This window comes from Vanessa tameamea, chromosome 10 (assembly GCF_037043105.1).
Source record: "Vanessa tameamea isolate UH-Manoa-2023 chromosome 10, ilVanTame1 primary haplotype, whole genome shotgun sequence".
NCBI classification, from domain to species: Eukaryota; Metazoa; Arthropoda; class Insecta; order Lepidoptera; family Nymphalidae; genus Vanessa; species Vanessa tameamea.
Window position 1 is genome coordinate 4,456,578 of NC_087318.1, and position 13,998 is coordinate 4,470,575.

Genomic DNA, 13,998 nt, shown 5'->3' on the forward strand with positions numbered 1-13,998 from the left:
AAATACTATAAAATATATTTTTTACTAAATATTACTTTGTAGGCCTTATAATTCCAAAAGAGTTGAATAGAGTCAGCCGTTTAAAATTAAACTAAGTATCGTCTAGTTCTGACTCCTATGGATTTTTCTATGACGCAGTCGTCAATTCAATTAGATAAGCCTCAAAAGCTTTAGCATCTGACGGCCGAAAAAGTACGCCAAAATTTTTTTCATATCTAGTTGCACACTGCATTAAAATAGTAAAGACTGCACTGCGCCCAAATAAAAAGGATTAGAGGAGCGAATAATGTCTGAAATATCCAAGTCAGAATCCTGTTGTTTTTACATATATTTATAATTACTGAACATACGCGAATAAATACAACTTATTTGTAAATAAAATAAACTTATGTCAACGTGATTGCATACTTTAATAAAGAAAAACAAACAACTTCGATATACAGAGTTACTTCTCTGATCTAGAGATATTTACTATTTCTTTTATTTTTATAAAATACTTTTGAGCTTTGGAACTTTACAATGTTGCTTTCAACTTTATTTTCATATACAACGTAGTGACATATTCAATAAAAAGTTTTATGTTTCTGAATATAAGAACTAAATCCATGACACAGAAACGTATAGCGCTTTACAATTTAGGCCTCATACGAACTAAAGCGGCTTTGTTTCCAGGCATATTGAGTTTTCTATAGCAGAATCTATTAAATTATGCAATATTTTATGTAACTAAAAAAAATTCGAATAACGTTCAACTTGTGTGAGGATCTCTATAAAACTCGTATGAATAGGTACTTCATACTGATGAAGAGTTGATCTTATTTAGGTACGTAAGCCACAGACAATGGTTACCAGTGCATGAGTTCATGGTTTTATAGGCGTAAAGTGACTACGTATTTTCATTATAGCTGTAAATTGACAACCTAGTGGTATTAAATAGATATAGAGTAATTTACTTTCCGATTATTTAATTATTTTTTAGTAAAAAATATATTATTATTGCGTTCAATTTTGATTTTGGATATTAGTTTATTGGTTGACTATTTCTTTTACTATTGTAATATTTAAAAAAAAGAAGGAAACAGCCTGTTAATGACCAACGCCCAATGTGCTGAGTGAAAGTGGAGGCCTGTTTGAAGAAAAGGCTAGAGTAGAGAGAATAAGAAAAAAAAAAGAATTTATATGTCTTTTTCGTTAAATTTAATATCTTGATCGAAATTTAATATAATAAAATGATAGTTAATTTATTGAGATATATATTCGGAGTAGTTCTCGGTGGTCACATAGTGAATTCTGGTTGCCAGTATTAAAAATATGCACATATAAGCACAAAGTAAACACGTACAAGTTCATCCATAAACTAATAATACATTAACTGCGATTGAATCGTAATAAAGTAGCAGGTTAAAGTGTCTACATGTCACGTTCAAACAATCGATAACCTTTCCATCGTACCTGTATTTCCACGGCGAAATATCTCGGGGATTCCATTAAAAGTCAGGAAATTGGTATTCTTGAGTTACGAGGATAGATTACAGTTGCCAGGTGTAGCTTTTGTGTCGATCGTCAGTATTCTAGCCTGAAATAAGTGTTATACTTAGACTATTTATGAGTAAACGTATTTAAAAAATAACCCACGTATATATTTTTCTTTGAAGTATAAATAATATAATCAAATATTAATAGCCTTATTAATAAAAGTAATGTGGTTTGTCTATAAGTTGTAAATATTTCAAGTTAATTAAAATGACAATAATAAATATCATTGATAAAAGGTGCTATGAAAATTACTTTTACTTAAAATCTTAGCATACTTACTAATAAATTGTATAAATAAATAAATATTGGACAACATCACATACATTACTCTGATCCCAATGTTGTCAATTGTATAGCGGTTGTAGCTACAATTAAGCATGTTTGTCTTATTCTTACAAATGTCAAATTAATTATGACGGAAAGAGACGTATCGGTGTGTATTTATTAGACCGCTACACGTTTTTATAGTGATATCTTTTATTATATTAGTAGAATCAAATATCGCGCACCTTATGTCATGGAAGTCGAGTATATTATTTCATTGAAGCCATAACTAGAACATATTTTCAACATGCTATAATTACTGTTATTAAAATTAAATTTCGTAACTTTTTAAGTATACTTCACTAATAAAAATATATTTGTTTTTTTCGGGTTTAGGTGAAAACCACTAATGCGATTGATATGAAAGGATATATATGATGTTTATACCGCTTACAGCAATACGCAGCGCTTAAAGCGCGTTAAATTAAGATTATGCATGTCTGGTTTAATACACAAGATCTATGTATATATTACGTTATCGTATGATGGTAAGGACCATTAGTTTATAATAAATCTAGCGAAAAATTATGAACCATACATATTGTTTTTGATATAACTAGCCAATTTCGTTATAATTATAAACACACTAATTCAATCTTAAAGATAATAAACTATCGAAAAATAATGCGCTTTATTGTAAACTGTCTAGATTTTTTATAAACTAGCTGTGCCCGCGACTTTGCGCGCGTTTAAATTTAACAAAAAGTTATTATTCAGTTTGCAGTTTCATAGATAAATACTTATTAATTCTCTATTAGGCAGGTTTTGTGATATTAAGTCGTTGGTTGGAGACAGAGGTGGCATGCGCGAGGGCTACATGCGGCACTGGACAGTATATCGACTTTTCAGCGTGACTTTAAATTAAAAGTAGCCTAAGTTATTCCTTATTACATCAGCTATCTGCCAGTGAATTCCCGCCAAAATCGGTCCAGCCGTCACAGAGATTAGCCGGAACAAACAGTCAGACAGACAAAAATTGTAAAAAATGTTATTTTGTTATATGTACCGTGTTTACATACATACATATGCATTTAGTAAAAAGCCGTTATTTTAATATTACAAACAGGCACTCCAATTTTATTATATGTATAGATAATGGTCCTTAAAATTTGGCAGTGATATATATAACCAAGCGTATCTCAGTAGCTAAATTTGCTGTAAAGTTTTCCAGGCTGGTGATCGTTTATGATTACTAGTCTGCTTACTCTAATCTTACTCAATATCTCTCTGTAGCTCTGTCGCTTGCCGAACGGCGTTTTCCAAGCGAAGGCAGCCAAAATTAAACTCAACGAAAACTTTGTAAATCGCTTAAATTACCACAGTAAGGTCCGAAACAACAGCACATTTTATAGACAAAATAAGATTAATATTGAAAAATTTGATAGGAAACCATAACTTAACTTTAATTAATTTCTCATACAATAATTACCCTTAAACGTATAAGATACATTTTAAGTTCAATAATTCTCTGTTACTGGAAATTATCTTTCAATCTTTGCAAGAGAAAAACGAAGTCGTAGCTTTTTGTAGTCTTTTCTATGTGTCTCATTATTAAGAACAAATTCATTGATATATATATTTTTTAATAATGACAGCTTAAAACCGTATTTTAAGTTTTTAAGTCGGAAAGGAAGCTAGTGTTTTATAATTGGATTGGTGTCTCAGTGTTTGCCAACTTCAGTCGGTACCAATCACTCACCTGTTACTATAAGTCATTTATATGGATGTCTCAATATGAAGGGTTAAGGGCCAGTGTAATTAGAGTACATGATCAGTATATATATACATATATTCTGTCTGTAGTCATCCTTGACGTTGATCTTTTTCAATTTAATATTTATTAACTTTATTTTAAGGTTTAAAATCGAATTTATTAAATTTAATACGACAATGAATCTTAAAATGTTCTTATTTTAAAGGTATGTAACCAATTTATTGTATACTTGTTTAAAAAAACATTCGATTAAAAAGTAATAACTTATTATTTATTAACAAGTAATGCTATTCGTTCTATCAAAGAGCCCATTCATCAGTCCGACTACAATTTTCAATAAAAAAAAAACAATTGAAACATACTATTTTGTAAATTCCACATGTTTTCATTATTATATATATACATAATTAATATAAAACCAAGTATCTCGCGTCTGTTTGTCTGAATGCGATAACTACGGAACGTATTTTTATATATTTTTTACCAATAGACGGACTGATAATAAAGAAGGCTGTTAAATTTTCGTGTAAATTACCTAAATTATGATGAGGACTGTTAAAGATGTCGGAAATACTCTTGCTGTCCGGTAACCTCAACGGCGTGCGCCACATAAACCAATAAAGCCATATTTATTACGATATAAACGTTGGTTGTAAACCCGCGCGAAGCCGGAACGGGTAGCTAGTGTACAATATTTTAACATTTCTAGCCCGAGTCAGTACAGTAAAACCACACTACTGCAGCCAGTCACGGCATATGTCACGAACTGAATGAAATTTCCCACTGTGGGAAATCCAGTTTGAATAACGCTGTGTTATTTCCATTTTATGTGTAATTGCTTTATGGTTTTCAAGCGTGCGATATTATACACGGAAACTTGCAAAGTAGTTCTTTAGGTAATTGAAAACTACCCGCGATTTAAACAGAAGTTATTCTAAATGGTTTATTTTTTTAACATAAATCTGTACGCTTTTATTATTGTTTTAAGAAAAAATATATACCTAATATTGTATTTATTATCGTCACCAGAGACTAAACTACATTTAAAACATACACTGTCAATCTTAACATATCCATAAACACATAAATAATATCTATTTATATGAAAATACATCAATACCGTAAAAGGATATCGTATGTTTGGAATTATATTTGATTGTGATGATAAATTCCTCCCATATCAATTAAATACAATTAATACATCACAATCTTGAACCAGACTTTCCCAAACAACAAGCAGTGCCACAACATCATCATCCGAGGGGAGAGGACGACGCGAAGCGAGTCCTGAAACAGAGAGAAGAACGCAAGACTTGCACCTACCAGATCTTGACAGACCTCTGCCAGTATATGACATACAATATGGAGTGAGTAAACACATATTTTTCATATAAAATCACTTGTGTTTTCCTAAATCGACGGACGCTCGTCGTCCTTAGACCTCTAAGTATGCTGATAAACAATCTGACAGTTTATACGTAGTTAGTACAAACACGTTAAGCCCTTTAGTTGCCAGGTGGTACTGAGTAAGCTAGTTTAGTACTTACCAAGCGAGAAACCTCGCCGTATATATTTACCTATAAACTTAACGTATCTGAAGGTATGTTCATAGCTCTATATTTACGAAACTAGTATAATTATTTCACTACCTATGTCTTAATACTTTACTTATTAATTTTTGTAAACTATCACGTAATAATATAAATAAATATTTTGAACTTATGACAATCAATAAATAGTAAAGTTTAAATACATTAAATAGTTTATCGCTTTTCATAATCTCTAAACTTATATTTTACGTAAGAGTTCACGTAATTGTTATTATTTTTCGTCAAAAATATTTTTTATTTGACCTTTGATATATTTTATTTCAATAATTAATATTACATCATGAATAAGGTTTATATGCATTTAGAATAATTTATTTTAGATGAAAAAATATTTTAAGAATAAATTATAAATCTATGCAAGCTAGCTTTGTGAAACGCTAAAGATTTCTTACTTACGTAGACGTTACCCAGAACTAACTACTATTTATTGATCGACGCTATAAAGAACCTTTTTACTGCCCATTTAGACACATTGTAACTTATCGCAGCAAAATGTTAATTTATGGCAATTCGCCTACAATTTAAATACTTATGGAGTTTAAACTATGAAGCTCTGAGCAAGTACATCAAGCGAAACAGTAATTTCGTTCCATTAATGATTTGCATACCACAGTTCACTTGCGTATTGATCTATCGTATCATTTATTCATTGCAATCGTGGTTATCGAATGTCACCGGATCAGTTTACACAATTAAGGACATGTTGTGTTGGGTTACAGGTGAATAAATCACAAGGCACCCGATATTCTTTAGATAAATTGCCGTAATTATCGATTTTACATATTTTCATATGGACGTTGCATGTGTTATTACGATCCATTTCTATGCTAATAATTCTGTATATAAAGGTACTACCCATACTGGGTTTAAATCCAAGTCGAACTCAACAGACTTTATTGGCTAAAAAGTTCTCAGACGCAGCCCGGAGTTGACAATCTAATACTACTATGCTACACGTAAAGCCCTTAGTCCTGTCTGCTTGCGGAACTATTGTATTAGGCGAATGAGGAAATAAAAAGTGCTCCTGTCCTTGCACACACACTTGTGCACTGATACACGCAGTTTGCTATTCCTTGTCTACCGCTGGACTTACATTCGTTTAGGGGAATTTCAGTAGGTGTACTGTGAGAATGATCGAAAAGTTTGTCGGCGATCTCGAAAGAGGCGCATCTTTAGTTACTATATTTTTTTATTCAATTTATATGACCTTTTGCCATAAGAATTAAACATTTTATAATTTTTTAACAATAATTGCTTTACATCGGAGCTACATATATCTTTTAAATCTGTTAAAGTAGAAATTTCATGTTCAAATAATATTGGTATTGAGTTTAGAAAATATCATAATGTATTTACCTATTCGGTAAGTTTATTATACAGATAAAGTATCTTGGATGATCTATGCTAATATGTCTGTCCGTTTGTCTATTGCTCCTTGACGGCCAAATTACTGAATCGAATTTGATGAAATTGGTTTTTAGGCTTAAATCTAACCAACCCCTAAAACGTGAGCGAATCCGCGGATGACAATTAGTATTTTATAATTATATAGTAATAGTTGAAATAATGAAATTAATATCAGTAACTTATATGTCCTTATAATAAATAATTTCCATTTTATTTTTCAATGAAAATATTGAATTGTGTTTAGTTTCCTTAAACATGTAAAGACTATTTTTAGTTTGATTAGAATACCATTTAGCTTGTTTCTGTAGTGTATATTACCCTATTCCAAGTTTATAAGACTTTTTGTACACGCTTCTTAGGATGACGGATCTGTGGTGAGTAAATAATAAAGTACTATTTGCATGACTACAGTACCGTTATAAGTACATATATAATTATATGTATATATGTTCGGTTACCTCTAGGGAGTCACTTATAATTCCCATTAAGTTTTCATATAAACCTAATGTTTTATAAATTGAGAAAGTGAAACTTAACACATTATTTCTAATCAAGCGAATGAAGAAGTGTTAGGTTGAACTTATCTAAGTTTTAATGTAGTTGTCTTGTTCTAGCAAAAAAGATTGGCTTAAATAAGCTAAAGATTATTTAAATTTATACTATGATTGAGCGTTTTAACTTTAAAATATATCGTAAAAACCCTACTGAAGTGATATTTTGTTTTATTAAGATTAACTATTACGGAACCACTTACGTTATTTATCGATAATTACTCAATATTTTACCGGAAAATTACGGTTTTCATATTAATGAAGCAGATACGCCGAAGTCACGTGAGCAATGTCGTAAACGTACAATTTTGTATAACGTAAATTGAACCGAAATAGTTATCAATTAGTTATTAAACACATCCATCACTGCTAATATTATTAATAAATTTTGAGCCGAGATTTGTGTATTTTTTATTATTATTGTATTAGGAAATGTATTTCACATTACAATAAATTAAATATTTTTATTAGGAATTCGACATAATTATGACGAAAGTGAATGGCTCCCTCGGATTTACGCTTCGTAAGGAAGATCACAGTGCACTAGGACACTACGTACGAGCTTTGGTTAGGGAACCGGCTCTTAGCGACGGCAGGATACAACCAGGGGACAGAATAGTTGCTGTAAGTAATTAAAGTTGATACTTTACTGGCTCTTGCCCGTAAATGCCTCCTCTCCTAACAGAATGTTAAAAGCACTCTGCTCTAGTTCGAATTGTTTGATACGATATGTATGATGTAAGAAAATATCATTCTATACATAAAAAAATGTCCTTACGATGTTACCCTTCCACGAAGAATTGTAAACAAAAATAAATACAAGAAAAATCCGTATAGATTGTCCGAAATTCCATTGAGATTTAGTCGCAAATTTAATATTTAAATATTCCACTCTGATCGCTTCTGTAGGTGAATGACACTCCAATGTCAAACATGTCTCATGCTGAGGCAGTTGCTTTCCTTCGCGCATGTGACTCCGAAGTTCGACTACGACTGTACCGCGATCATGCCGCAACACCACTGTCACCAATGTCGCCGAAAGAGGAGGGGCCAACGGATTCTGACGCACCTGTTAATAGGCCTAAACCACCATTGAGGTAAAATGAAGATTATGACCATTGAGTCAGGTGAAGGGTCACTACTGTAGGTGGTTTCTATCACGTGTAGTGGCATATAAATAAATATAAATTTATGATGTGCATGCAACAGGAACAATTTTTTCACAAATATCGGGATGTTGATAAGTTGTATCCTGGCTTCTATGTTTCTATACGTAACGTTATCATACAATATTTGATACGGCTCATTATGGTTATAGTTACATTATTTTTATAGAGCTGAAGCAGTATCGATGCTTTGCGACTTAGCGGCTCGTCGCCTGACGCCGGACGCGGGCGACGGCTCGCGCTCACCATGTCTGTCGCCGCGCAAACACCGCAAGCTCACTAAGGACAACCACTACGAACTGCCTAATGGTAACACTATCTATAAAATTATACCCTGACAACGTACAGCCTTAACTATTATACATATACAAAGACTTAAAAAGGTAACCTTCGTTTTGTATTGTAGAGGTACACGCAGAAAATACTTTTTGAAATTTTGATTATCGCACTGCACCCTCTCAATCTTCAACTATAACGAAACGAACTATTCAATTGTCATTGATATGACATCAAGAGAACTAAATATAGTTCTGTAGTTTATTGAGATTAAAGAAACAGTAGGTTATTGATATTTTTTAGAATAAATAAGATCCTTATCGAGCCGTAATTTAATAATTATAGATATAATTTTTTTTTAATTAGATAATCCTTTTCTTTTCAAATACATTTTATAAATTTTAATTTAACATTACGCTATATTTTAAATTGAGTATGACATCGCAACAGCTGGCTAATTTAAAAAATCAAACTCTATGAAACTAAAAGTTATGCTCAAGAATTAATTTAATTCGAATATTAATTAAAAAAATACGTTTATTATCGAATTGTCCGCGTAACGAAGCTTTTAAAATTTGATAAGTGCAGTTTATCATTTCAAAGCGATTATTCAAACCGATAGAGGAATTATTAATATAAATAACCATAACTGTCAGATACAATGCAATACAATAATTTAAGCCGGTAGAATTCTATTGTACATAAATTTTAGCTAGCAAACAATCGTAAATACTGCGGCAAACGTACAAGCAATGTGGGTTAGCGATTTAAATTAATTAATATTTTGGTCTGCAAATTATTCGGCAACGCAAATGTGTAATGTACAAAGTTTTAACTGAGGCTCTTGTTGTTATCAAATGTAATTAAATCGAAATCGAAAAACTAACAACGAAAATACATTGTACATAATCTGTAAATATTATGTTATGTACGTTGATCTTTACTGTTGTCTGTGCCCATTTATGTACTCATCATTAAGAAAATATGTCGAAACAACCATATTTTATTCTTGTCTATGAAATCGTTCGATATTTAAAATATTATTTATAATCCACGCTTTTATTACGATCCAAATCAATACAGCGACAAAATGCAATTGTTTCACCATTGCTCAGCCGTGACGAAGTTTCTATGACCACCTCATCATCATATATATATATTTACAAAATTTAACCAAAACAGGTAATACGAACCTAAGAGTTCAAAATTATTGTATTTTTATATTAAAATTTTTATATTTACGATTGAGGTATTCTCATATTCTCCGTCACTTTCTCCATCAGCTCGACGGTGCCATTTTCTTGTACCAGAAGTTTAGATTGAAGCTTCCGAATAATACGATATTTAAAAGGGGGTGAAAAGTGACTTATTAGGTTTCCTTACAATGTTACAGGCGAGGCTAATAGAAGCGTGTTTATAAGTAACATGGTTGTTCCGTCAATTAATGTACACATTAACACACCACACTCGTAAATAATCACGCACTATCTAAGCTAGTAGGTTTTCCGCACAGATATGCCAAGTTACAACGTTACGCTAGAATCACGCTCTAAACGTACTGAAAGCTTCAAACGATCCGAAACAATCGAATGTTCTATCGATATTTCGGGAGCCGAACGTTCGACGCTCGATCGTCGCGCAACCATGGAACGATCGGCTACCATCGGATCGACAACCGTGGAAGTGCCGGCTTCCGTAGAGTCAAATAGCAAAGAGTGTATTGCTGTTGAAGAAGTGAAGCGGCAACGCTCAATAGCACTCACGAGCCCCACAGCTCCGCCTTCTTGTAGAAAACAAAAACTAAGCCTGACAGGTGAGACTCGGTCGGCTCACACGTAACCCTTACAGTTTTCTGCCTTAGCCTGCACGTTGATTAAAAACTTTTGTTGTTTTTAGTGTTGATAATTGTAAGAAATAATTTTCAATTACTGAAATGATCGTAACTATTGAATTGATTTTTTATTAAATATGTTTTGATAATAAATCAATTATATACAAATAAAATCAACCGTTAATAAAACAACAACTGTCACCATTCAGCGTTCCCTCCCTGTACACAGATCCAAAACAGCAAACTGACGGCTTACAGGATTTTCAAAAGTTTCATGCTTTGGACAAACCCATAAAGCAGCACTATATCGTTATATCCACTGACTAAAACTAACATTTTCAAACTTCTTAGTTTTAGTTACGGCTTCATATGTGTAATTCTAATAATATTTCCCTAACATGTATTTTTATTTTAATAAATGTCATTGCTTTATTTGTAAATTATTTATATAATTGTGCTAATTACTTATGATTTGTTTATCGACATTTTTACCTTTTATAACGGTTTATTGTATAAATTAGGTTTTTAAAAATGCTTGCTTCGAACAAATGTATACAAAATTGAAACGATTTCTGTTAAACGTTACAAAAACAACTAAAACATGTCAATGTAACACTATACATATATAATTTGCATTTCTTTAGAACATAAAAGTAGATATGACAAAGTATCGTGATTTTTTTAATGGTAATAAAATAGAGAGTTCTCACTTCTCATACATGTCTTATTTCAAATAATTATAAGCTCGTGTGCACACGCATGTTCCTTACCACGCATAATGGAAAGTAAAATCAAGCTGAGAACGTAAAACTATCGACAAAGAATCACACAGAATACATTTGTGTAAATTCGAAACATTTGTAGAATAATGTACTGTATTAATAATTTTTCGAAACAAACTTATATATTTATATTGTATAATTTCATTGTAGTTACAATCATGATTGTGTAGTTTATTATACTAATTCAATTTTTAAGTGTTAATGGTTCAATTATACGCATTAAATATTTTACTTAAATAATTTATTATGGACAGGGTGTTCAATTAACTTCAATTAAAATGTATTTTCAAATTTTATTAATAACGGCATACCTTATTAACGCTTTGCTTGATTTGTATAAACATTTATATGGCGTTATCATTACATTACAATATTAACTTATCTATGAATACTTAAACCTAATTACAAAATCATTTTATGCATTTTCAATTATGAATTACAGTTTACATTTCATGTACTCTTCCGACATATATAATATTATAGTAACATAATTATGGTTTTTATAACATATTTCATTTTGATTTGATGAATATTATCATTATTAAAAAAAAACAATGTTGATTTAACTTATTTCCTAATTTTTCAGTGCCCCCACATCGATACGAGCTGAACAATTTAGATAACGATACGTTAGACGCACCAAATTTATACCAGGAGGACATAACGTTGCAGCGGTTTACCGAATCCGCATTCCCTGTTGATTCTGACGAACCAGTCTCGATGCCCGCAGAACTGTCGAGCGACGAACGATTTAAACACTCAAGTCCGGCCTACCAAAGTGCCGTTTTGCATACAGCAAGTGAAAGTGCTTCTGACGGACAAAAAGATGATGGTATGAATTCTAACAAATACTGTCATTAAAAAACATATCAGTTTTGTGGCAAGTGACTAATATATAAATGATTCAATAAATTTCAGGTAACGGTCTAATGAAATGGAAAGGAGTCGCGTTATCACCTGATAACGAAAGAAAAGCAAAGTCAATTCCTATAGAGGTTCCTTCTAAACCTAAGGAAATAGATATAGCCCAAAAGGAGAATGTTAAACCTGAACCACCGGTAGAAGCAATAAGCACAGAACCTACGGTAAGAAACTTAAAAGTATCTCGATTTGAATTATTTCATAATAACAAGATTATTTGCCGTCAAAAGTGCAATAGCAAGTGATGTCATGTGTTTGTTAATAATAAATAAAAACATGTTTTTCTACATATTATTTTTATTTAGACTAATCCACCGATACGAATAGAACCATGATATAAATCAGTGATTCCCAAAGTAGTCCCCCAGGGGTCCACGGGTGACTTGCTGGGGGTCTACGTAGGCTTGAATAAAAAATGGGGGTCCATAAGATGTTAATGGGGGTCCACGAAAATTTATCTGCTTTTGATAGTAAAGAGCAAAAATGTAAGCATAGTTTTTATAAGGGCCTACCTACATTGTTTTAAGTACCTAACTAAGCAGATAATATTTTAATAAGGCAAGCGACTGTTACTTGTCCAAACTTGCGTATTCGATATTACGTACAATTTCGTGTACAGACTTGCAAAGCTGGTCCACGAGAAAAATAAGTTTGGGAACTACTGATTTAAATAGTCGTTCTGTCTCAATTTCTTTGTTTGGCTACTTTGACTAGTAAATTTTATTACATATTATATGTGTATTCGTAGGATAGTGCTACCGCGAACATTATCGACGTAAAGAATGACCCAGATGGAAAACATGTGCAAATTACCGTTCATTTTTGTTTGATTTTTGGTCGTTTTAATAATTTTTTTACATTACAGATAGTGACAGTGGAGCTGAACCGCGGCTGGAACAGTCGGCTGGGGTTCAGCGTCCAGAGCCATCCGGAGTCGGGGCAGAGCTACATCTCGGCAGTATACAACGACAGCGTGGCCGCGCGCGACGGGCGACTGCGGCGCGGCGACGTTATACTGCAGGTAAAATAAAAATAATATAAAAAGGCGAAACATAACAAGGAATATTTGACAACAATATATTTGCGATATTATCTCTATGTGTATAGAAAGATTTAATGAAAACTTTCTTTGTGATATTTTATTACCGATATAAAAAAAGTATAAATTTAAAACCTATTCAAAACATATTTGAACAATTAATATTAACTATTTAATTCAGTATTCAAGTTTTTATTTTTCACTTTGTACAATATTTAATTTCATCAATCTATTATTTGTATTATCTAGAGTCTATTCTTGATATATATTTATTATTAAGTAATTGTTGTATGAAAGTGCTTGTATGTTGTAATGTATTTACATTTTCTTGAAAGACAGAGCTTATAGACATTTGTACGCATATATTTGAATGCGAATATGTGTACTTATTATACTAAAGTTCGTGTAAGTTTCTATCATCTCACGTGTCTCGTTTATAAACAATTATAATTAATGATATTGAAAGCATTATTTTATTTTAACATTCACTGGTATAATGAAGATAGGATATGAGCATACTATAACACAACTCGATTTTTATATTGTTTTAAATACAGGTAAACGATGAAAACGTGACATCCATGAAGACCCCAGAAGTGATCGACTTGCTGCGAATACTGCGAGGATCCATTTGTATCACCGTACTGCGGCCACCAAATATTCAGTAAAGTGACATTGGATATACATAAGTAATTAACGTTATAAGAATACGTATAATTTAAATATAAATAGATAAATCACACGTAGAAAGTTTTTAACATTTACTCTCAGATTCAAACGCACAAGATACTATTTCAACGATATTTTTGGTGATCAGTATCGTTAAAACTTCGAAAAAGCA

General features: G+C 31.8%; 1 protein-coding gene across 5 annotated transcripts in view; it reads left to right on the forward strand.

Moving 5' to 3' along the window:
* Positions 1-13,998, forward strand: part of LOC113403518 (uncharacterized) — a 100,342-nt gene extending 86,344 nt beyond the window's left edge. The window contains exons 6-15 of one of the 5 annotated variants that reach the window (XM_064215945.1): positions 4,815-4,941; positions 6,951-6,965; positions 7,614-7,766; positions 8,052-8,239; positions 8,478-8,617; positions 10,098-10,397; positions 11,784-12,029; positions 12,116-12,282; positions 12,984-13,139; positions 13,715-13,998. In XM_064215945.1, coding sequence (XP_064072015.1) covers positions 4,815-4,941; positions 6,951-6,965; positions 7,614-7,766; positions 8,052-8,239; positions 8,478-8,617; positions 10,098-10,397; positions 11,784-12,029; positions 12,116-12,282; positions 12,984-13,139; positions 13,715-13,825 — 1,603 coding nt within the window. In that variant the 3' untranslated portion in view covers positions 13,826-13,998. Of the gene's footprint in view, positions 1-4,793; positions 4,942-6,950; positions 6,966-7,613; positions 7,767-8,051; positions 8,240-8,477; positions 8,618-10,097; positions 10,398-11,783; positions 12,030-12,115; positions 12,283-12,983; positions 13,140-13,714 lie in introns of all 5 variants that reach the window. The other 4 variants (XM_064215944.1, XM_064215947.1, XM_064215946.1 and 1 more) reach the window with 4 other exon arrangements.